The following is a 25,478-nucleotide window of genomic DNA, read 5'->3' on the forward strand; positions in this document are numbered from 1 at the left end:
AGAAAAGAAAAGAAAAGAAAAAAGAAAAAAAGAAGACTAGATAACAGAGATCATACACAGCCCATAAAGCCTGAAATCCTATCTGGTCCCTTTTAAAAAAAAAGGCTTGCCAACTTGTGATGATAAATCTCATAAACATAACACCAAAAGGAAAAAGCAAGGTCCAAGAGAAACACACAAAACATCATATACATAGAACTTGTAAACATGCAAAAGAGCACTACACACATTTGCATACAGTGAAAGGATAAAGAAATGCATGTGAATGAATACAAAATTCATCACAGTGGGTATGGGCACGAATGGAATATGCAATCAGGGACAGGTACACCAGGGACATGAACTTTAACTACGTTTGTTAAATTTTACTTCTTTATCAGATGGTGGGAGGCTGGGTATCCACTGTATTATTATTATTTAAATTTTTTATTTATATTTTTATTTTTTCAATTATAGTTGACATTCCACTGTATTATCCTTTATACCTTTCTGTATATTTTAAAAATAATATATGTTAAAGTATGAATCAATATTTAGTCACTCTGAAAAAGAAACTGGCCAGAGTACTTATTTCCTTCTCAGGAACACTGCAGTCAAAGCAGCTGTGTCATACCAACAATTTCAGGGTAAAATAGATCAAATTTTATAAGTATTTTTATTTTGGTAGGGAACAGTGTGTATCCATTTTGAAAGGTGAGGGGTCAGCTGACCAGGCTGTGATTTTGACCTGACGTTTTCAGGAAGTCTGGTCCCCCTGAACAGAATTCTTAGCAGTATTAAGCTTTCTTCAGTATTTTAAAAAGCACTGCATACTACAACAGGCTTTCTAGTGGATGGGTGGGAAAAATGCAAGTGTAATTAGCACTCCAAAATTTTATCACTAGCTACATAGTTTAATGACACACAGAACCTGTTGAGCATTTGTCAGAGGCAAGAGATCAGTAAATCAGGCCATGCTCAGGGAAAGCTGCCTTAAGTATGATAAAGTCATAAGGGACGTGGGTCAAGTAGCGGTAGGAATCACACTGCTAAACACAAGGAATTAACAGCCATTTTAAGTGGGATAAATCTTTGGAAAAAATCAATCTAGCAGACAATCGTGGCAAATCCTAAAGAAGTCTGGTTTCTCTTGAAATCCATTTGGAACAGTTATGCAAATTTCAGCTGTCCAGAAAATATTAAACAAAAGCAAACTTTCAATAGCCCAGCCTGTTTCCATTTTCATGAAACAACTTTATTCATTAGTCAATCTTTGGCCTCACATCTCTGTCACTGGAATGAAAAACAATCATCATTGATTGGAGTCAAAAGGGTAATAAAGTCACAAGGAACATGTCAAAATACTCAGTTTGTGACATGGAAGTCTTGCCAACTTGTTTCTTCCCACAATCTTATCCCAAAGAAAGTGATCACAATCTTAAAATAGTTAAGGGGAAAGTTAGAAAATGAGAGCAAGGGCATGAGAAACACACACTCTGGGACCTACAGCTGGCATCTAAGAAAATCTCCTTCCCCTCCAATAGTTTATAAATTTTTTTCTGTTGACACCCAGCTCTATTGGTCCAGATAGGCTACAGAGAAAGGCTACAGAGAGAGGCCACAGCACCACCACATGTCAAGGGGTAAAGTCTCCTTCTAAATATCCATCTGCTTCTCCCTGCAGATGGTATAAAAATAGTTTTTGTCATTGAGATTTTTCCAAAAGCCCCAACCATGTGCATCAAACAGAAAGGTCTGTGTAATTTTTAGATGAATGTCTATACAGATTATGTGGTTTTTAAAATGTTTCCGAGTTTTGTCACTGCAACCAATGCTGCAATTTCTTATCCCTGCCCCCGCAACGTCTATTATATACCCACCACCCCTTGCACACCAGAAATAAAGGAAGGGAAGAGAAGGTCACAGATTCAGAAACCAAACATTGCAGAATGAAGGAAATTATTTCAAAATACAGTTTTTACTTTGGAGTTGTTTTTTCAAGAGAACTGCTCAGTTTTTCTGAAGGCAAATTTGGGGTTAAGTAAGCTGCATTCAATTATTACCACTTATGGTCATTATACGGGGCTAAAAGGAATTGCTGAAATGTTAAAAGGAAGGTAGTATTCTAATTTTATTAATAATTTTTAATATGATTCTACAAAAGCTTTCACAAAAGCTCTAAGTATCACAATTGAGTTTTATTGGGTTTTCTTCTCCAGCTTAATCTATGACATTTACTGATAAGCTGGGTAGTTGTGCAGAGGTAGTTTCTCTAAAGGGAGAGAAAAAGAAAGGTCATGGAGGACCCCTGCCTGGATATGAGTTCCTGAATAACTGAAAAGTTACTATGTAAATGAATTTCTGATCAAGTCTAAGCACTGCACTGTTAATTTTTCATTTAGTTTTTCATATGGTCAGAAAAGCCATATTATCCTAATTTAGCTGCTTTTACATATTTAAAACAATATCAATTATTAATATCAAGTTATAAGAGTATGACTTATACAGGAATAAAGCAACCCCTCAAGACACTTGAGACAATAACAAAATATTGTCAAACACAAATCAAAGTCTTTTTATATATATAAATGTAAAATAAAGCTTACAAACCCACAAATGATATATCAATTTAACTCAAATTCAAGACCATCAGAATTACTTACTGATATTATGATCTGCTTGACAAGCTTAGTATCATCAATACAATCAAATGCTGCCAGTAAAACCAAATGAGAGTATTGGCCCTGTAAAAATAGGAATCCAGGAAAGGTTAAAAAAAATACATAGTTTCTCCCTTTTATTCTACTCATGGACTCATTTTATAAAGGTTACCAACCTGACAACTTGCCAAACATAATACAAACATGCAGGATAAAAGCCATTCAAAAAACTTATCAGGACTTAGTTAATTATATTCTAGATTGATTAAAAAAAGATAGAAACAGAAAAGCACATTCTTCAATATAAAGTAGCTAAGATACATTTTGTTTTTAACAAAATAGAATACCTCTCAAAAATAGGTATCCTGTTAATGAATAGCTAATAGTGAAATAGTTAAAAATTAAACTAAAAAAAAATAAATAGATTAAAAAAACCCAAGAATATAAAACTATATTTATTGAATTCCAATTATAAAAAAATATATAAACGCAGATATAATTATGTACACAAAATATACACAATACATGTACACAGAAAATCCTGGTGGAACACTGTAATATAACAGTCATCACTGGGTTGAAGGATTATAAATGATTTTTCATTTTCGCTTGTATATTGTCCAATTTCTTATAAAAAAATCTTATATAACTAGAGTAGAAACACTAAAAAAAAATTAGAATTTACATATATACTAAAGATGAGAATAAGATAAAAATTGCTTTTAAAAAATATAATGGCAAGTGATCACAAAAATATACATTATAACTTTCACAATGGTAACCTTTTGAAATGATAGAATTAATCTGTGATGCTGGTATTGCTGCAAAGAATTAAGAAACTTCTACTTTATGTAGGATTCTTTTTGTATCCTAGGTAATTTTATACACACACACACACACACACACACATACATATATAAAAGAATATATATATATACACATATATAATTTTTTTTTTTTACTTTGAGAGGGCATTTGACTTTTGATAAAACTCATTCAGAGCCAGGTCTGATAACCATGACAGGTAATAACATTTCAATTAGAAACAAACTAGAGAAAAAGAATCAAAGTCTAATATATTTACTATATAAAGACCAACAATCTATTAAAATGGACAAAGAACATGAAGAATGAGTTCACGGAAAAAGAGAAGTACAAATGGCTTTAAGCACATAGAGTAAAGCTCATTAATTAAGGACTATAATTAAAACAATGAAGTACCATTATCTACCTATCCTATGAAAACCCTTGATAATATACTAATTTTGCAAAGATGTAGGGAAAAGCAGGCACTTTTCTGTTGGTGAGAATGTAAACTCCTCTGAAGTTTACTGACAACATCTATAAAAACTTAAAATGCATGTAACCTTCTAATCCAGCAATTCTACTTCTGGATTTATTTTACACACACATCTTTACATACTTCTAAATAACCCATAAATCAAATCTATGGGTCATATTTATTTATCTCTCCCTCTTAGAAGCTTGAGATTAAATTTTATATATATATTGCATTGTTAATTTGTTACCATTATAATAACTTCTGGGGATTACAGTCTCAAAAAAAAATTGTTGTCGTAATTATAAAATTAAAGCAATCTAATTTTATTATTTAAAAATGTCTTTTACTATTAACACCTTTTAGAACTAACATCCTATTTTTATTCATTTCTAATTTAAAATATTCAAATTAAAACATTATACAAAAAGATTTACTTAATGATGAGTAATGGATCATATAATATTCTTGTACTCTGGAAACAACTCACTAGAGAATATTTTATTTCATTTGTTATAGGAAAGTTAGCTGCCTTCTAAGTGGTTTTATACTCTCGTCCCAGTCTCCAACCCTATAGAAAGCAACAGGTATGCACACAATTACGAAGTAGCAATTTATCTGGATTTGAATTAGTATTTACTGTATTAAGTGTTTACCAGATGCTAGTAGTTCTCATTGGATTTTTCATAGGAAAAAGTTGTTAATATCACTAATTTTAGTTCACCAGTCAACGAGAAGCTATAAAACGTAATATATAAAATAACTCAAAAGTTAAAAAATAGTGTTTAGTATGACATATATTCTAGAAACACTGGAAAATGACAGTATTTAAATACCTAGAAACACTCAAAAAATATCTTCCAATTTCATCAGAAAAACTGTTACAATACATAAGCGTCTCCAAAATATTCCAAAGAACTATAAAACTTAAATAGAATTTTCTTTGACCGCATTATAAATTTATATGAGGTACTAATTTCCATGATTTAATAACACGACTGGACAAATTTATTAGATAAGTTAGTAAATATTAGGTTTTTGAAAACTATCTAATGAAAATGGAAAACTATCACAATACAATGTTAAATAAAAAAAGGAGAAATCTCATTTTGTGAGGATTTAATAATTTACAAAAATTCATGCATATGCATAGAAAAAGATTATAATAAAACAATGAATAATTTTCTTCTTGGTGATTTTCTGAATTTTTCAAATTTTCTATAATATACATTTCATTTTACTTTAAAAAATTAAAATATCTAGTTTTATTATACTTACATTAGCCACCTTTTCAACATAAGTCTTCATTGTTTTCACAATCACTTTCCTGTCCTTAAAAAAAAATTCTCAATTAACTTAATTATAGATTAAAAGTAATTCGCAGTCAAAAATTTTACATAATATTAAATTGTCACTAAAATTGCATACTTTTCATTAGTGAAAATAGTTATGCAGTCAGAAAGAAAGAAATTGCAATATACTATGAGAAGTCCTTTCAAAGCTATTATAATCTTAGACTTGTATGTTGTAATTCATTGAGACATAAATATGGAACCATAAAAATTTTGTTGCAAGGCAAACCTAGTAAAACTACCTCCTTTTATAGTAAGAACTTAGAGATCCCTCTTCCAATATCTGAATTGTCTTCGAATGCCTAAGAGTCTAGCTTACAGACAGTATTCAAAACATAGTTGCTGAATCGAAATTAAATATGCATTAATTTAAAAAGTAGACAATGTACAACTGTCTTTTAAAGACAGAATTATACTGATCAAAGAAATGAGAATCATTTCTGTTGATTTCTATAATAAGGACTTTTACCTTTTCCCTCAAAGTACTTAACACTCACATGGGCAAATGTGTAACTACTCACTATCTCTTCTCTCCTCTTCCTCTCACATTAAGACCATTAAACGAGGAATCAAAGAGACTGACAGGTATCGAACTTCTATACATGCGAGCCTACGTATTGTGTTTATTTGCTTCACAGGTCTCTTCTCAAATAATGAAAACTCCAGCAGAGAAGAAACACTAGGCCCAAAGAAAAACTGATTCCTGAGAGGCCCTGAGGCACAACTTTGCAAAGACAAAGTTGTTTATGCACAACAGGGCTAATACCAAAGTAGACAAAGTATGGAAAGTCAAGGCAAGTCAAGGCCTGACACACTTACCTTGGGGGTGCCGTGCCAGAGGCAGTGCATGGCCACTCTGGCGCCATCGTGTGTGTGCGCCAGGTATACCACTGCTTCACGGATGGCTTCGATCATTTCCTGGGAAACAAATGCCACCAGGGATTTAATTTATTCTGCCTTTAAAAAAAATCTGTTTACTGGGAAGCAGTTACGCACAGAGAATGAAGAAAAGCGGAGGTAGCAAACAATTTTTCATTTTGTAGACGCAGACACACATCTTTCTAGAAATGTTCTTTCCCAGCAAGAGTAGCAAATACTGCCAACAAGCAATTTCTATTAAAATACCTATTTTATAAAATCTCTATATTAAAATACAATGTCTATTCAAAAAAGTATGTACATGTATAGTATATTCTAAATGATTTTTTCAAGAAAAAGAAGGCTAAGAGGTGGCTATGGTCAGAAGTTAATAGAAAAGCCAGAAAAAATAAATAAATAAAATGCTCTTACCTAAGAGGTGTGTATATATAAGCAGAGAACATAAACATTAATTTTGGCTGAAAGTTTCTCATTAGTTTATCACAAGATGACTTCTAAAAATCAGATTAATAATTTACCACGAAAACACTTAATAACATTTCCTTAAGAAAAATTAATCCCTATATTAGACTGGGCCCTCACTATTAATAACCCTTTAGTAAAAACCCAATCATTACTTTCTTACAAGACAGTTTAGCTTACTAATCTTTATTCTTCATTGTCAATGCATATAATTTCTAAATTATATTTTGGAAGTCTACATATGAGTTCTAGTAAATGAGTTCTAGCAGCCGACAGCTGTAGGGCCCCATATCAGTCCATTCCCAATTTAAAAACTTACACTAAATAAATAAGTACAAGGTATTCTGCCAGGAGAAAGGTGGATCCTTATTTTCATCAATAAGGAACAAGCAATTTCATCCTTTACTATCCTACAATCTTTTCCCAGGATGAATCTTAACACAGCTTTCAGCTTATATACCTAAACTTATCTCTTCAAAGCTATCCAGTTGGAGAAGAGTTATACACATATTCCAATTATGCTTCCACTATCCCCCAAGGTTTTATTTTTAAAAGTCTCTCTTTTGAGAATGCCCTTTAAGGCCAGAAACATTTTTTTTCATTACTTTATATTCACACTAGGTTTCCAATGATTTTTTGCTATTGTTAAAACACATCTGACACTAAAAAGATTTTTCCACCACTAATATATTCAAATGATCATTTTCGCAGTTCTGAAAATATAGTCCAACCTCAATAAACTCAGAACTATGAGATATGTGCTCTGCATGAAAGGGGGAGAAATACCCAAAAGAAAGGCAGAAGCTGCTAGAGTCATTGAAGTACAAGCTTAGATGGGTGTGGCTATTCTTGGAAAATTATTTTGTATGTCAATTGTGAGAGGGTCAAAATTCCTATGAATGTTTAGTTTGGCATATTTGTTAAGAAGTCAGTGTCATTGTTTTAGTTATTCCTCATTACTAGAATAAAGACAAATGAACAATGAGTTCGCTGTATGACGAGGCAAACCAAGTTCAGGGAGCTAAAGATGAATTCTCATTTGTATTCCTATCATTGACTTGAAGGGCAGTGCAATTTACCTTCAGTCTCTGTTCCTTTTCCTTCTATCATGTAACGTCCAATTTTCCATGGTCCATTTAGTTTTAAGTAAGTGTCCTCCCCTAACCTTTAACCCCAACACACACATATATTTTTAATATTGGCACAGGTGAATTTCAAACTATCCGAGTGCTGAATATCTCTCTATTAATTAATTTTCAGGTTAGGTTAGCTAGAGGGTACTCTCTGGATCATAATTGCCAAAATTCAATGGAGCTGATATGGTCAATTTTATTGTCTTCTGGCATAAATATAAATGCAATTAGCTGACTTGTTCAAAGGAATTTTAGTGCATTATCTTCTCTAAATAAGGAAAAAACTCTTTAAAATTTCCAAAAGATAATGTACTTCAAAACAGTGTTTTACATTTTAACATGGCTCTTCTATGTTTTTGTTTAAAAACTAAAACCAAAAACTTACTGATCTTAACTTTGCAGGTGCATAGGTAAAAAAGTCCAAGAATACTTTATGCACCAATGAGTGCTTAATCACAGCTTCCCTAAAAACAGGAAAAAAAAGGAAATGAGAATACGTCAGATCTGGGACTACATAATACAAACACAGGTAACCTTGGTTGTCCTAAAATAATCCAAACAAGTGAAATGGTTTTAGCAAATGTAATTTGTCATAAGACACAGCATATCTTTTAGCAATATTAAGATTAATAAAATACTTTAACAAAATTAAAATTTGAGTGGATCAAAACAGTATTAACAACTGCAACACCTGACTGATCCTAGCTTCCTAGTGTGACCCCTGGTGAATTCAAGTGCACAGTGGAGGCTGATGATCAGATACCAATGACTTCAAATTCACAATGAGTGTCTAACTAGATGGCAAAAATAGGTTGCCTTTATGGGCAAAGGACTGTTATGAATGTTTTGAAAATATTAACCTATTTAATCTCAAAAAAATATGAAATATATACTATTATAATATCAAACTTATAGATATGGAAACTAAGTCACAGAGAGGTTAACTTGCCCAAGGTCACACACAGTGAGTAACTGAGGGGGACACCAGGATTCACACCCAGGCCATCTGGTATGAGGCTATGCCTTAACCACCCACTATGGTACAAATGCCAAGAAGGTCACATTCCTGGATTTCTAAGTCTTAACAATTCAATTTAAGTAACAGACTATATTTGGACAACTATCCGCCTTTTCTATGCAAGGGCTATATAAAACTTTCCTCTTTCAAAGGCTATTTGTTAAGAAAAAAACAAAAATAGCTTTCTTACTTTTGGGCCATTGGAGTTAGAATCTGTTTCATTTCATCCATGATAAGGTCTAGTTTTTCTGGCTGTATCTCTAATACTTTGTCCAGAGTTGGGTGATCTGCTGACTGCAACAGAAGAAAAATTAAACCCCTCTCAATTTCATCAAGTTATCCAGCTTCATAACAAAGAAAATCAATTAGTCATTTTAAAAACAAAAAAATTTCAGATTTGCCATATTCCTATAACAAAAGCTCTGCTGTAGATATACTCATGAAATAATTCTTGACTATCTGATTCTCAGCCTATACACCCACCAAGGTACTTAAAATGCCAGGTTAAACAACAAACCAACAGGTAGTTGCCAAGCACCTAGTATGTGCCTAATCACAAGATCAAGCACTCAGCTCAAAAATCCTTGCCACCAAGTAGTTTATAATTACCTACATATTTCTATAGTGAATGTTAAAAAAGAAATAGGGCACTAAATTCAAACCAGGAACGGAACCTGACTGGCGGAGGCAACCCAGGAATGAATATGTATCCCTGGATTTTAGTATGGGATTTATGTCTCAAGGTCTGAAATAGATACTTTAACTGTCTTAGTCCCATTATTGGCCTTTTTCAGTTCAATCCTGTACCATAGCTAAAGTTAGGTCCCTCTTCTACCCTTCCTCTCTAGATGTAACCTGATAAGGGTAATCCACATACATAAGAGACACAGGAAAAGGCAGCAACAAGGAGCCTTATGCACTTCAGCCAGAGCTGGTTAGGAGGTGGTTACAAAGCTGCACTAACTGTTAAGAGTCTTCCACCTCAGCCTATCTGACTACAGAAATAAACATATTAAAGTTTTACACAGAGCACTTGGGAGGGTGTAACAAAAGAAGTTCCAAAGAGGATTTAAAGACAGTGCTCTGGGAGGAAGAAAAAGTATTGATCACTTAACTTCATACACTAAAGACAAAATAATCAAAGAGAAAAAAGGTGAGATGGTCTCTTAAAGAAGCCGCCAAAGTAAAAATACATTCTGAAAACAGGGCATCAGAAGGTAAGGAATAGTGCATAGAAAAAGTAAAAATGCTAGAAAAACTGTCTTAAAATGTTACCTTGTAAAGCTGAAATGTGTTCCCATAGAGCTCCTCTGTCAACATGTTCCTTTGCTCCAAAATGGCTTTGTCATTGTATGCATACTCTACGATGGCCGATGCTTCTGCATGCCTGAGCATCTTCCTCACGTGCCCTTTAAAACTTTTTATTATCTCTGCAATCTGTGGTTTACTCCTAAACCCAATGGGATCATGGGAAAAGATAAGTGATCTAAGAAGCTGGATGGTAAAAAAAACTTGACACCAACCTAACTCCTGAGGCCGGCTCATCATGAGGGGTAGTGCTACCACAGAGAAATGCTTATGTGAAGGAAGATCAAACTGCCTGTATTTCTACCTCAAGCTTTTTAAATTACTCGGTAGTCAGCCTGCCAACCCTAAGCAAATTATTCAACCTCCCTGTGCCTCAGCCTTTTCATTCAGAAAACAGAAAGAATAAAGTTGATGTGAGGATTAAATGAGTTAAGAATTGTGACCAGCACGTAATAAATGCTCAATAAATGACAGTTCCCACTATTAACTGGCTCGAGAAAAGTAGGGAAGGAGAAAAAGAGAAGGTGATAGTCAAAGATGTATGGAAATATGAAGAAACATACTCTAAGGATGCTCTTTTAAAACTTGACATAATACAAGTTTTTATATTACATCCTAAAAAAATCAAGCAGCTGATAATCATAGTTAGAAACAGTTTCTGAAAATTTTGTCAACTGTACCTTTTTTGTTGGTTAGCATATTTTGGCACTTTAGTATACTTAGAAACAGAAATCAAGACAAGTATCAATTCCACCAAAGTTAGGAAATCCTCCCATCTTGACACTTCCTAACGCATTGACTCTACCTCTGAGTCACTCACCCCACCCCCAACCCCCAACCTTCTACACTCTAAATACTGGCAACAAATTACAATTATTCCACTTATCTTCTCCAGGGCTTCAAGATATACTCTTAAGAATGGTGAAGGCAGTAACATTAATTCTACTTTCATTTCAGTAACTGTTTTTAAGACCACACTCCCTGGAAATATTCCAAGCATCTGCTGAGGGCTATTGTTATGGCCACGAACTTTTAAGTAACATTAGTACACGATCAATAGCCATACCTTTACAAAAACTAAAATATATGTATTATAAATAAAACAACTCACCCATACATGAGAAATTTCTTAACAATATTTCTGGAATATTTAGCTTTACTTAATTCAACAAAATCATCTGAAAAACAAAGGAAAAAACTAAATAAAAACACAATCCTGAGAACACAAGTAACTCTCTATTTGTCCCAGGCAAAGAACAAATAAAAACAAAAAAAAAAGGTCCTGCAGAGGATACATTGCTTCCCTACAACAGAATTATTTTCCAGGACAGTCTTGGGTATTTCAAGAGGAAACAAGCGACTTATTAAAAATGATTACAATTAATCTTCAATATATAAGAAATACCTCGCAGTTCTTCAAAAGCCTGTTTTCGCTGTTCTTCATTCCCATACTGAATGTAACACTGGATCACACGAGTTGAATCATGTGCAAATGCAATCTGTAAGGAAAGACAGTTTGAGCCTTTAGACTAATTCTCTCTGAAGATTTATGTTTTTATCGTATTATTTATGTTTTACCGCTACTTCTTCCAGAATGTTTTGTTAGGAAAAAGGTAGGGTCTTCACAGATAAAATTAAATCTAGGTTACTTAGGAGTAGAAATACTTGTTTTAATTGTACAAAATGGCATTCTTTGGTTTTGCTGCCTATGATATGGCACTGAGACAGGGATAGATTTAACTATTTTGCAAGATTCTTATCATTACTAAGTAAAACAAAACCCAATAATTAATTATATGTGCTCTATTTCTCATTTCTCTGAAAGTTACTTTCCCTAAATGGGAATTTTCCAATTCAAAAATTCTATTATTCTAAGATTTTTTTTTTAATATAAATGATCTCAGAATGTATGGCTTTGGCAAACAAAGGTACAGTTACAAGACAGGTCTAAAAGGCTTGCTACATAAGTAAAACTATGTATACACATACTGGTAATTATAAGCTAATCCCCCCATTTTGTACATTTTAATTATGATCCCCAAATATCTATCCAGTTATATTCCTAGAAATTTGTTGTTTCAAATCTGATTCTCCAACCCATCCTCTCCCCTTCACAACTACTGGATGCATTAGATTTTCAATGAAGGACTTGCTGATCAATTTTCTATAGTAATAACCACAAACAATCACACATGCAAAATTATTATTTACTATGGTATAGTACCAGTCTACTTTAATATTACTTATTATTTGCTCAGTCTGTCTTCAAAGTTTTTTAATTCCAACAAACCAGAAGGTGAAGGCACACCTCCAAAGTCCATAGATTTTGGAAGTATTTCCTTAAGAGAAATTTGTATAAACATTTATGATAAAACTTAAAAAAAAAAAAATCAATTAAGTAAGGCTGTTTTTGTGCATATATTTACTACTTACAATATAACCAATAAACATGCTTTAAATATAGATTTCTCTTTTAGACCTCAAAGCAACCTTAAGAGTAGGTTTTTGTCATTCCCACTTTACACAAGAAAAGTAAGTTTATGAAGAATTAAAGAACTTGCTATTCCTATGACCCTGGAGATGAAACTTAACTTGTCTGAGTCCCGAATGAATAAAATGTCTAATAGTGATAAGGATCTTAAGGTAAAGGAGACAACATATGCATGGTTACTGCAATTCTTAGCAAACAGTAAATAATTAGGTTGTCACTGTCCAAAAGTGCATATATGTTAAGCAGTAGAGTGAGGATGTGAACACCAGACTAACTTCCAAGTCCATTGGTATGTAGTAATAACCCATGTGTAATTGGGAAAGGATCCTGACTGTAAAATATTTATGAATTGAGGATACCAGACTGCTAGAGCTGAGGAGCAGTTCTGTTCTAAAAAGATCTTGCTGGATTTATAAGCAAGCATAGCTGGGAATTTGCTATGTCAAGACATTCCTTCAAACTACAATACAGACTCTGGATATAACTATGTACGTGTTTTGGCAAAGGCTGCCCCTTCAGGGTCCCCAAAGCTGTTGTCTTACAAGTGAACAGTCACTCTAAGTATTTATGCAAATACACGAGTCAAAAGAAGTTTATTATAAAACAAGGTTAAACAGCAACAAAGAAAATTACTGTAGAACTCCCAAATCTATCATATTTTTAGATCTTTGCATGTTTGTAAAAGCATGGAAAAAAAAGAAAGAAGTAATCACATTTGCATCACATACACAAAAAAGCCAGCAATTTAGAACATAAAAACCTATATGTTCAGATCAAGACATTCTAGCACATACTATTGAACTAGTAAATTCTTCAAAGTAACTTTAAAGAACACTGATTTACACTGATTTATTTTAATTATTAAAAAATGATACAAATACCTGATAGTGTTTTTATTATTTCCCAGCAGTAAGTTCCCTATTAAATTTTTTATTTCGTCAGTATTATAAAAGGCTTTGGAAATTTAGGGCCAAAAATATTTAATGAACAACAATTTCACTTGTAATAAACGGTCAGCTACCTTTTATTGAGAGTGAGTCAATTTCGATTGTTAAAATTGTAACTATGAGTATGCTCTACTTACAGTTTTAATTTTTCCTTCAATCAACTTTTGCAAATCACTCATCAACTTTACTCTTTTTTCTTTGTCACAGTCTTTTCTATAAATAAGAATAAAGAGGGAGGAAATGTAGCTTAAGTAAAGACATTATTTTAAACACATAAAATGAAAAACCATTTCAATGTATGTTCACCCAGTTCAGTATGATTTTCTCTTTGAAGGCAGCAAACCTTTTGACATTAAAATTACTATTCCAGAGCAGCCAGAGAAAAGTAATTTTCTCAAAGGCAGAAATTCATCTCACAAGGTATAATTTCATGCATCAATCTAAATCTTAACAGCCAGAACTTCAAAAAGTAAAGAAAATAATAAAATGAGTCCAAGATACCAAATACTTAAGTATCTCAAAACCTAGCCAATAAGAAATTGTCCTTCATTTTCTCAGAAATCTTTCAGGAAGGATGTCAAATCCAATTTAACTCTCATGTTTTCACAAACATATCTGATGCCATCATAATGATTCCACACATTTCTGCAACGGGCAGACATTCAAATTCCAATGCCTCTACTGGAGTTTCAGTACTCCCTAAATAACCCAAGTGCAATGTCATTAATTTGAGGACATCTCACTATTTACAAGGTACACTGTTACTCTTCCATCATCTTAAAGGGACTAATAAATATGCCATTAAGTAGCATTACCTTCTTAAGATCTCCCAAATCTGCTTTGCCCGAACAACAATATCATAGTTGGTTCTATCATTAAGTTGTCTGCTTTGCTTCAGTTCTTTCTTCTTCTTTTTGAAATCATCCCATTTAGGTTTCTTGGCTGCTGACTCTAGTCATTATAAAAATTATTTTCAATTACATTTAACATTCTGAGTACCACAGTACAAGTCAGGCACACAGGACAATCACTGATCAGGATATATACTCATTGGGGAAACTAGAAGGGAAAATATTTTTCTCTATAAACACGTTTCATTTCATTTTCTGCAGTTTATACATTTTAAATTCAATTGAAACCAACCATTCACTCATTTAACAGCTATTTATTGATTCTTAAGAGGATACCTACTAAGAAAAAAAGGAAACTGAAAAAATTATAAAAGCAAAAAATTTTAAGCATCTTTTTCAATTGTAAAATAAAATTCTACTTTAGAACATTAAGTTTGTGGACTTTAGGTATAATCATTTCCTCATGAAAACAAAATTAGTCCTAATTAATTAGCCCAACTTATTAATTAGTCCAAATTAAAACAGGAAAAACAATGCATTCAAAAATTCACTTTTCTAAGTGCTGTTATGTAGTAGCTCATTTAATTTTTACAACACAATTCTACTGTAAGGTATTATTATTATTATTTTTACAAGATACAGAAAGGAAAAAAACTGCAAAATCTTAGTTACATGTAGAATCTAAAAAAGTAAAATGCATTAAAGCAGAGAGAACAGTATAGATAACTGCTGCAACCTACACAATGAGAGGGTTAACCTGAGGCAGGTGGGCAGTGACGGAGGATTAAGAAAGACACAGAGACAGTATATACAAAAGCTGGGGCCAGGTGGGACTCCGCACTCAGATGGAGTTCCAGTAACCCCGAGGTAAGCTCAGCACGTTTATGATACACTTTTGAAGGTCAAGGAATAGGTGGGAGTCTTCTTCTCAGGACTTGAAACTTGCTGGCAACAATAATCTCCCAACCCTATCTGTACCCAGTTATCTATGCTAAACCACAAGCAGCTTTCTGTTCATTGTTTTGCTTCTCTGCCCTTGGCAGATTATAACACAGTAAAGCATGGCTTTGCCAATGCTTCGGCCACAGGATCTACAACATAGTCAAGCACGGCTTTGCTAATGCTTCAATCAGTCAAGCATGGCTTTGCCAATGCTTCGACCACATGTTCGGCTCAGATCTGGTTCTCTATAGTTACCAGGGTTAGGGAGGCAGAGGAAATGGAAAGATGCTGGTCAAAGGGTACAAAGTTACAGCTATGTAGGATGAGTAAATCTAGGGATAATATATCTCTATTATGCTGACTATCCTTAATACTGTACTGAATACTGAACATTTGCTAAGAGGTAGGTACTATTATTACACTCATTCTCCTTTTGGAAAAACAAGGCACCTAGCAGTTAGGTTCCTGGTGCAAGGTCAGCTAGAAAATGGTAGAGTCAGGATTCAAATCCAAAGACAACTCTGCAATTTTAAGCTCTGTTGCCTGTTACTCATAACAATGTACAATCAAAATTCCTAAGTTCTCCACAGAGTAATTCTATAAAGGTCAAGTGCCTATTAGTAATTTTTGTCCTCAAAATCTAAGTAATTTACCAACTGAATCAAACATCCTGATGAGGCCAAACAAAGAACAACTTAATAAAATGTGTATTATTAACATGAGGATCTTACAAAGAGCCCTTGGAGGTTTCTTCTAAATATCTCCCTCTCTCTGATTAAAAATATTCACTATAAAAAACTTAGAAAATACAAAAAGCACATTTCTTCTATAATCCCCAAACCTGGATATAACCATTAACATTTTATTTCCTTCTCGTCTTTTTCCTCTGTATGTTTTCTATTACTCTTCTAAAAAATTCAGACTCTTAACTGTCCTCACTTAATATTGTGAGCATTCCTCCATGAAACTAAATATTCCTCAAGACCATAATTTTTAATGGCTATACAGTACACTATAAAACATTTATTCCCCTTACAGGTTACTTATTTATCCCTGGCCTGGTAATAGAGGACTGCAGGCAACAGAGGGCATATTTATCATTAATTATCATTAGGGCATCAGGTACTACATCATACCCCAGAGGATAATTTAATTCCACAACAGTTGGGCACCATGCTAGGTTGCAGTGCATACACCAATTTCGGGGATATTTAGTATCCAATCCCCCTCAGTTGCTGGTATAAAAATATGAGAAAACAAAATCAGAATTCCATTTTGAGATGTCAGGAACATTTATCTCCCATAGCAAAAGGAGAGATGGCAGAATTTTAATGTGAGAATGTGTGTGTTTAAAATAAAGGTGCCAAGAATTCCAGTAGAGAATGAAAGATTTAGGACCTATCAGAGAGGACAGGAAAGAGGAGGTGAGAAAGAGAAGCTGAAAGAGAAACTATAGTGTGTGGTTGTAATGGAGATAAAAGAGGGATAAAGAAAAAACAATGGGGCTAGAGCATGAAAGGATCCTGCAAGCCTAATGAGAAACATAAAAATTTTCCTTCCCTTCCTCTCTCCCAACCTCCCTGTTTTAAGGCTGCTGCTATCCCTCCAGTGAGCAGCTTTAAGCAAAGCAGAGAGCAGGGACCAGGGCTAGGGAACTAGACTGAGAAGGCAATATGACAGTGGTCTCAGTTGGCAGAAAAGGAGCAGTGTTAGGATATGCCATGTTGGATAAAAAGAGAATAAAAGACACCAGAGAAATTCTCATGATGCTGCAAAGGTGGCATATGTATGTCAGCACATGTAGCCTGGAGACCAGGCAAGACAACTCACAAGAGAGCACGTCATATAACAGACAACAAAGCTCTGGGTTATAAATGACCCTGGAACATTGTGTTGAAGAAATTAGAAGTTTGTTTCAATAGACAAATAGGAGCCCTACCAGTACATCCCATCGGTTAGCAACCTGTCCTGAACCAATTATAGTCAAATATGTTATTTGTACACTATATCATCCCTGAAATTGCCTGCTAGATCTGAGTCACCTAATGGGTTGACTATATTAGAGTGGCCTAAGCTCTGTAAGGGCAGGGTCTACACGTCTCTTGTTCACGGAGACAACCTTAGTCAAGGCAGATAGTTGCCTGGACACACTAAAGCTTAAGGCTGGCTTCTATGCTAATTAGTCAGGACCTGTACCCTTGAGATGGTTATTTTTTCTATCTCCAAGCACAATGCATAGAAAATTCAAATATTTGTGCAATGAATGACCGACTGAATGAGTAAATATTTTAGCCTACAGAAAGGAACATTTTATTGAGAGTCCTCTGTATGAAGCCATTACAACTTAGCTTAACTCCACAGCCAAAGTAATTTGGCAAGGGCCTAAGACATGAGAAACCAAGCACTAAGACAATTTTGACCTGGCAAGATGTTCTCTGTTGTTTATTTGATCCCATCTACTCTCTACCTCAAATGCTGCCTGTCAAAAAACAAGAATGGGAGGTCTTTAATAGGTTTCCAGAGGCTCTGTGCACAGTGTTTCTGGCATTAGCTCAGGTAGGGCAAAGCTTCCAAAAAAAAATATGCTGAAGAAAAGAGTGCTTACCGTCACTTTTACTGTCTGGCTGGAATTTTCTCTTCTTGTTGAATTTATTTGCCTGTTGGAATTTGTTCTTTGCTGTTTTATCTCCCTGCTGCTTATTCTTGAACTGCTTCACACCTTTTTTCCCTGGTTTTGTGGCACTTTTCTCAAAGTTCTTAGGTGTGGTTTTAGGTCTACTTTCTTTAACAACCTTCCTTGGGAATGTCTTTGAAGAACCAGAATCTAGTGACAATAATAAATAATTATTAGTTCAATGATCCTGAGCCTAGAGTTCTTTTATCCACTGAGTGTATTTGTTACAGAAAAGTATATCTTCTTTAGTAAAACATACTTTGTCTTACTATCAAATAGGAGCACAGTAGGATTTGAAAGCTTAAAACAAATTTTTAAAACTTTCTCTAATTACAAAATTATAATATAAGTTCATTATAGAAAACCCTGAAAGTAGAAAAATGCATAATAAAAGCTATCCATAATTCTAGGGATAACAATTTGTCAGTCTGGTGCATACTTATATTTTAAGCATAGAGTAGAGATGAGGTATTATTTATATGTATTCTACTTTGATTTCATGTCATTAAAGTCTTTACACATACTTTCCAATGGTTCAATAACATCACAGGAATCTAAGAATAAAATTAACACTTAAAATTTAAGAGGTATACCACACGGACATATTAAAGATGTTAATTTTTCAAAATTTCTAGTTTTTTTTTTTTTTTTTAACTAGAATAAAGTTATTTGATAAAAATCTTCTTTGGTAAACAAAGCTTGCAAATTAAGTACCCAACAAACGAGATGAAAACTACAACAGCTATGCCCTAAGACTGCTGCAAGAAAAAAAAAAGACTGTGTAGAAAAACATATAGTCGTTTACATCAACTCTGACTTTTCTGTTTTGCAATACTGACACCTGATGGAATAGTAAAGACATCACAATTAGAAATCTTGAAGATAAAGGTATTTTGTTTACCAATAGAATGTATTAATCAGCCACAATTTATCAAATACCAAAATAAAATGTGGTGAATTAGTGTGACCAATATGAAGCAACAGCATCACCAGCTGACATAAGGGCTTTTTCATGAGAACTGCATCCCCTAATTATCCTGACAATTTCTTAAATGTCTTAGTTTCACAGGGTACATGCAAACTCATATACCTGCTCTACTATTTTAATCTAATTCCAACTGACAAATACAGACTGTAATCTGCACATGTCCTTTCATTCCATCAAACCTCCCTCCAATTATAAGGACCAAAATACCATATCAGAAGCATATTTTGGTATGGCTATCTTACCATTGTTTTTAAGAAATCTGTTTTTCTCTTGTGATGTCCTTGTACCTTTTCCTGTAAATTTTTTTTTCGCTTTAACTTCCATCATAGCAACTCTGGAAAACAAAAACAAAACTCAAAGGATCACCAGACTGCTCTCATGTAATCGGAGTCATTAAGTTGTCACTGCCACATTTAGTCCTTGAGTTCACAGATGTAGGACAAATCACCTGGGTACCCACCCAAGTTCAAGAACTATACAATCACTGCTTCTAAAATTTTAATACTGAAAATGAAATAACCAAAACAAAAACTAAGAACACTCGTACAACTCAGCTAGTGTGTGATGTATTTGGAGGCAACACTTCAGCAATTGTAGTGGCTAAAAACAGATCATTTTTTACATTAAATATGATACAAGTGTGAGTGTTTGTATTTCTTGTAAGGTGGGAAGACTTTGTGATGAGAAACTGACAGTATTACCATTTGCTTTCTTGGTCTCTATCCTAAAAAGCCAGGAACAAACAATAGGTTGTACTTACCTATATTCAAATTTAATGAATGAAAATTAAAGATTATCTAAAAGTTCCCTATGTAATACAATGTAGCTAAAAACAAACACTAACTTCAAATGTTTAATTTGTTATCTTTTTGAGGCACCCAAGTAATTTTCAGTGACCTCCAGAAGAACATTACGTATTTAACATATTATTTGAAGAATCTGCCTAACAGGTCACTTCTGGGTACAGACACTCCATGGTGCAAAGGCAGATAACAGATAACCCATCACCTACCCAAGGCTCTTGAAACTAGTAGAATATATCAAGAGCAAAAGTCATTTGGTTATTTCTCTGCCTTCCAAAGTTGCATATTTATCTTTACATTTCTAAAGTTGACCTTGTAGCATAGACATTAGGGATCCCTAGACAATACCATATTTCTGTGACAGTTTCTCATGACCATGACACTTTCGAAGTGCCTACAGGTCAGGCACTTTGCAGAATATCCTTTATTTGAGGCTTGTCTGATATTTTCTCACTATTAGACTGGCGTTACGGAATTTGGGGGAAGAATATCAGAGGTTAAGTGCTCTTGATACCACACCACTATTATGAGGAACATGGTATCAACATGACTGGCAATACTAATCTTGATCACTTGATAAAGGTAATGTCTGCCAGCTTGCTCCACTGTAAAGTTACCGCGCTTCCAGGATCTTAGTGCTAGGTGTTCTTGCTGTCACTGGGGTATCACTTCTAGGTGTTTTCCTCAGACAGGGATAGGTAATATATGTATGTGCACTAACCTATGTATACACACAAACCTATATTTTTGTATCTATCAAATATGTTTATATTAATGTCTCCAACTTCAATCAAATGCCACTCTAGTCTTCCTCTTGCTTATCTGTAATGCCTTTCTTTAACAGTGAGAAACTTGTCTCCCAGTATCTACAATTTCTGTGTTGCCCAATCCTAGCACACAAGTAGTTGCAGAATTGCTACCTAAATCCCCATGAGGCACAAATTTACCAACTATAGTACAATTTTTATTTACAGTTTTTTGTTTTTTTCCCTTACAGAAGCCATTCAACACTTTTCCATAGTTACTTGGGGCAACTCTTTTGCTACTTTTTTCGGTGAGGTTTACATATTTCTACCAGTTAGGTTCATCTTATCATAGTCTGTGTTCTATTCCCAGGCATGTTAGTTGATTTATTTTTTCATCTGCATATAGTCAAGTTCACTTTTTGGTGTACAGTGCTGGTTTGACATACACAGTCATTTATCCTCCACCCTAGTACCTTGTTCCAAAAAGTTCCCCATGGAGCCCCTTTGTAATCATCCTCTCTTGACTCCCTGACAACTAACTGCTGATCTCTTTTTCCATTTGTCTAGTTTTGTGTATTTTTGAAAATGTCATATAAATGGAATTGGACAACATATAGCCTTTTGGGTCTAGCTTTTTTCTCTTAACAAAACGTGTTTGCTTGGGGACCCTGTACTTTCATATCCAATCATCACATTCCAGTATCTCTCAGATTTGTCTCTTTTTACCTTCCTTCTACTATCTCATTCAGGCTCTTAATCTCTTGCTCAGATTGTTTTTTGCTATTAGATTCAATCTGCTGTTTCCACTCTCTGCTTCCGGATCAATCTTCCACTAACAAACCTATTTCATGCCATTCCACTGCTTATCAGCTTCAAAAGTTTCCCATGGCCAACAGGAAAATTTCAATTTCAGATTAACATTCATAGCCATTTAAAATTTGGTACTAACTTACACCCATTACAAACACCACACTGGAGCCAGACTTACTTCTTCACTGTTCTTTTTTAGGATCCAAACTTTAAAGCTAATTCTATCAATACAAATCCTACCCATTCTTCAAATCCAGCTTAAATGACAATTTCTTATCATTTCTCCTCCATACACCTCTCCTCTTTCCAAACAATACTCCCTCTTATGGCACGCTTTGATTGCCTTCTTATGATTTAACACTTTGGGCTTAATTTATTGAATACCAATACACTATGTACTACACAACTATTGTGTTGAAAAAAATTTTAAAAATAAAAGTGTGGTATAATAGAGGAGACAAACAAGCAGTAAATTAAAACACAACATAATTAAGCATATATAATGAAGTATATATAAAGCATTAAGGGAGCCACAGAACTGAAAGCCCAATTGTGCCTTGTAAAGGAAAATAGAGCTTTCCAAGGGACAGAGGGACATGTGACTGATCTTTCTTAAACTTCTCAAACTTAGCATTGCACTTTGAAAGCAGCAAACATTCAACACCTAACTCTATAGTTATCGGTATTCCTCAAAGTCTTTCCCTCTCTCTCCACATTTCTCCTTAGGTAATCTCATCTAATCCTATGGTTTTCTATGCTAAGGACTCCCAAATTATTTCTCTATTAGGACCTGTGTAACTGTGTACCTGACACCTCTGTTTACGTGTCTTACAGGCATTTTCCATTTCCTAAGTCCAAATGTATTTCTTTATCTTCACTGCAAACCACACCAAAACAATAGCATCATCATCTTTTCCCCACCCTATCCTCTATCTCAGCCAATGGCACACCATCCACTGCACTGCTCAAGGAAGAAACCTAAGAATTACTTCTGAAATTTTCTTCTCCCTTGTCTGCTACATTTGGCCCTTCAGGAAGTCTTCTTCAATCGCCTTTAAAAATACCTCTAATCTTCCAATTTAATCTCCAGCATCACCACCCAAATCCAAACCATCATCAATATTATCTCCGATTGTATAATCAATTGTAATCCAAGTTATATACATTTTCTAAAGACAACCAGTGCCTATCATGTTTCTCCCTTGTTTATAAGCCCTTACTGTTTGATAGAAATGGGAATGTTTTCCCATTGTAGAGAAAATCTACACTCTAAACTCCTCTACCATAGCCTTCAAAATGCTACAGAACCCTCATCCCACACTGTCCTTCTAACTTTATCTTGTTTCGTTGTATGCCTACTTCACTACATTGGTCCCTTTTCTCTAGCTCAGGAATTTAGGAATTTAACCCAAGTTACCGCTTCTGCTTAAAATAGTTTTTCCTGGACTTCCAGATTTCAGGGTTGCCTCTCGTCATGCTTTAGGTCTCGGCTTAAAGGTCACTGCTTCTGCTTCTCCTGCCCTCTCAGTATCCAGTTCGTTTCCATCCCAGCGCTCGAAACTTGCAACTGTATATTTGGGTTGTAAACTCGACACCTAGCACTCACTGATCCCGGAGCGCGGCGGGTGTTTGTCAAAAGCACAACAGAAAGCATGAATGCAACTGGCACAGGCCCGGGTTTCAGAAGTTGACAGTAGTTAAGGGTGACCCAGGGTTCTCTTGACAACGTGGTATAGGAATTGGACTGATAAACCCAACGTCGTCGCCAGGCTCCTGTCAATCCCCGAACTTCAATACAAAAGGCCACAGAACGTTGACCAGCGGGTGACAGGTTGTGAACATCTCTACTCTCTCCAGCCGCCCCAAGACTTTCCCACTCCGGAGCCGGGTCTGGGGCGAACACCTCCCAGGAGCGGTCACAAGCCCGCCGCACTCACCGCACACGTGTGGCTCCGGCACGCGAAGGTCCTGGCTCCGGACGCCGCTTCCGCTTCCGGGCCTTGCCCCGCCCCTGGGTCCGCCTCTTTCTTCTTCCGCAGCGGAGCTAAGGTTAAGGGGTGGGGACTAGCCGGTAAAACGAAAATTCGGCATTTCTATTGGTCCGCTTCTATTCAACCCCTCTACAAGCCCTAAGAATGAGCCACCCGCGGGTTTTGGCCCTTAAAATGATCCGTTGAGCGAGGAAGTGTGAGCGGCGCCTGAAAGTGACGTTATTAACTCTGTCGCTTCCGCGCCGGGAAAGAGACCGCAGCTTCTCGCAAGGGTTGATTTGTTGTTGAAGCCGATACCTTTGTAGGCGCGGTTAATCCTGTAGCCTGAAATTATGCAAAAGTAGTTGAAGCGTTTTTGAGTGCATTGATTTGCAGCCTCTTTGACAGTCTACCGTGGAGGATAAAAGGGGTATCTCTGGGGTTGCTTTGAATTATAATCCTGTTTTTTAAATTTTTTTTTCTCTTGCTAGCCGTGTGGCTTTGGGCAAAAAAATGAATCTGAACCTTGGTTAGTTATCTGATCAATAAAACTGTGATAACTAAGTCATAAATGGAAAACGCTTAGTATAGTGAATGGTCACGATAAGCGCTCAATAAATCTTTGCCATTTTTGACGTCTGCCTATTCTTCCGGACTGCATTTATCTTATTTTCCACTTAAGAAAACCAAACTATTGAGGATAGTATATCCATTTTACAGATGAAGAAACTGACACCACAAATGTGGTGTTGTCAAACAACAGCATTTATTCTCCAACAGTTCTGGACGCTACAAATCAGAAATCAAGCTGTTGGCGAGGTTGTGCACCTTTCTAAGACCCTAGAGGAGAATACTTTGCCTCTTCCAGCTTCTGGTAGTTCCAGGTATTCCTTGGCTTGTGGCTGCATGACTCCAATCCCAGCCTCTGTCTTCACATGACTTTTCTTCTGTCTTCTGCTATAAGCACGTTATCATTGGATTTAGGACTCACTGGAATAATTCAGGATGACCTCATATTGGAAGTACTTACTTAATCTTTGCATTTGTAAATATCCTTTTCCCAAATAAAGTAACTTTCATGGATTCTGAGGGTTGGGAAACTGACATATCTTTTGGAGGGCCAGCTGGTAAGTTAAGGAATTGAGACTTGATCCCAAGTGTGTCAAGCATCAGATTTTACTGTCTTCCAGGTCATACTGTTTCCTCTTTGTTAAGGTACTAGGCTTGAAACAGGTAATTTACTAGAATTCTTGAGGACAAGTCCATGGTTATTTCTAGGCACCTAACTCACTACTCAGCACAAAAATGTTTGATAAGTACTTATTGTCTCTCTTATTATGTTTTCATTTTAGCTCATTTAGTCTCATAACAATTCAAGTAGGTATTTCCTCCCTCACTTCACACACACAAAAAAGGTGAAACGACACAGCTCTCGTCTGGTGAGACTGACTCAAATGCAACATGGCTGTCTCTAAACTGCTTACCTAATCCATTAAGTCTCCAGTAAATGCTCAAGAGAAGAGACTATGAAACAAGAATTATTGGAAGTCCATCAGCAGTGCCTATTAGTCAAATAGTATGGTACATACTAGCACCCCCCCCCAAAAAAATCACAAATACACCCTACTACTTGAATGGGATACATTTATATTTTCAAGGCCACAATGGCAACATTCCATATATCCTCTCAAAAGCAATCATATAGTTGTCTTAAACATATACATGAAAACCCTACTATTCATTTGCCTTTTCACCAGGGAGAAAAAAAATATTATCACATAACAAAGTCCTAGATTATTACTAACGATGTTATTTATTAAGTCTTTTGTGCTGGAAAAAAGGATTGACTTGAGGGTTTTATTTGTATGGAGTGAATTGAAAGTTGTGGTTTTGCAGAACAGCAATAAAGTTTATCTTGTAATTTTGTAGTCAATCAAATTAAACCCATTAATGCTTTGAATATCTAATCATCTAAATGTTAATCATTATGTGTATTTCTAAGAGCACCAAATCCCTTTCATAAATGATATAGCATACAATTTAATCAAAGCAACTAGACTTGTACACATACAAGAGGTTTACAGCAACGTCATTAAGAAGATTGGCATTGGAATCAAATGAATCTGGCTTGGAATCCCAAGTCTGTATGACCATGGACAATATAGTTAATTTGTATGGGCCTCAGT

The 25,478-nt window shown here is 35.0% G+C and overlaps 1 protein-coding gene across 2 annotated transcripts in view; it reads right to left on the minus strand.

The window, feature by feature from the left end:
- The window catches only part of PUM3 (pumilio RNA binding family member 3), a 40,693-nt gene extending 17,320 nt beyond the window's left edge, over positions 1-23,373 (minus strand). The window contains exons 1-13 of one of the 2 annotated variants that reach the window (XM_016138322.2): positions 23,260-23,373; positions 19,206-19,297; positions 17,907-18,125; positions 14,324-14,459; positions 13,646-13,721; positions 11,476-11,569; positions 11,182-11,248; positions 10,038-10,212; positions 8,953-9,056; positions 8,130-8,208; positions 6,090-6,188; positions 5,197-5,250; positions 2,643-2,723 (exon numbers count right to left, since the gene is read on the minus strand). In XM_016138322.2, coding sequence (XP_015993808.2) covers positions 2,643-2,723; positions 5,197-5,250; positions 6,090-6,188; positions 8,130-8,208; positions 8,953-9,056; positions 10,038-10,212; positions 11,182-11,248; positions 11,476-11,569; positions 13,646-13,721; positions 14,324-14,459; positions 17,907-18,125; positions 19,206-19,290 — 1,269 coding nt within the window. In that variant the 5' untranslated portion in view covers positions 19,291-19,297; positions 23,260-23,373. Of the gene's footprint in view, positions 1-2,642; positions 2,724-5,196; positions 5,251-6,089; positions 6,189-8,129; positions 8,209-8,952; positions 9,057-10,037; positions 10,213-11,181; positions 11,249-11,475; positions 11,570-13,645; positions 13,722-14,323; positions 14,460-17,906; positions 18,126-19,205; positions 19,298-22,739; positions 23,203-23,259 lie in introns of those variants that run through there. The other variant, XM_036238968.1, reaches the window with a different exon arrangement.
- Between the last annotated feature and the right edge of the window lie 2,105 nt (positions 23,374-25,478).

This window comes from Rousettus aegyptiacus, unplaced genomic scaffold (genome assembly GCF_014176215.1).
Source record: "Rousettus aegyptiacus isolate mRouAeg1 unplaced genomic scaffold, mRouAeg1.p scaffold_m13_p_3, whole genome shotgun sequence".
In the NCBI taxonomy this organism is placed as follows: domain Eukaryota; kingdom Metazoa; phylum Chordata; class Mammalia; order Chiroptera; family Pteropodidae; genus Rousettus; species Rousettus aegyptiacus.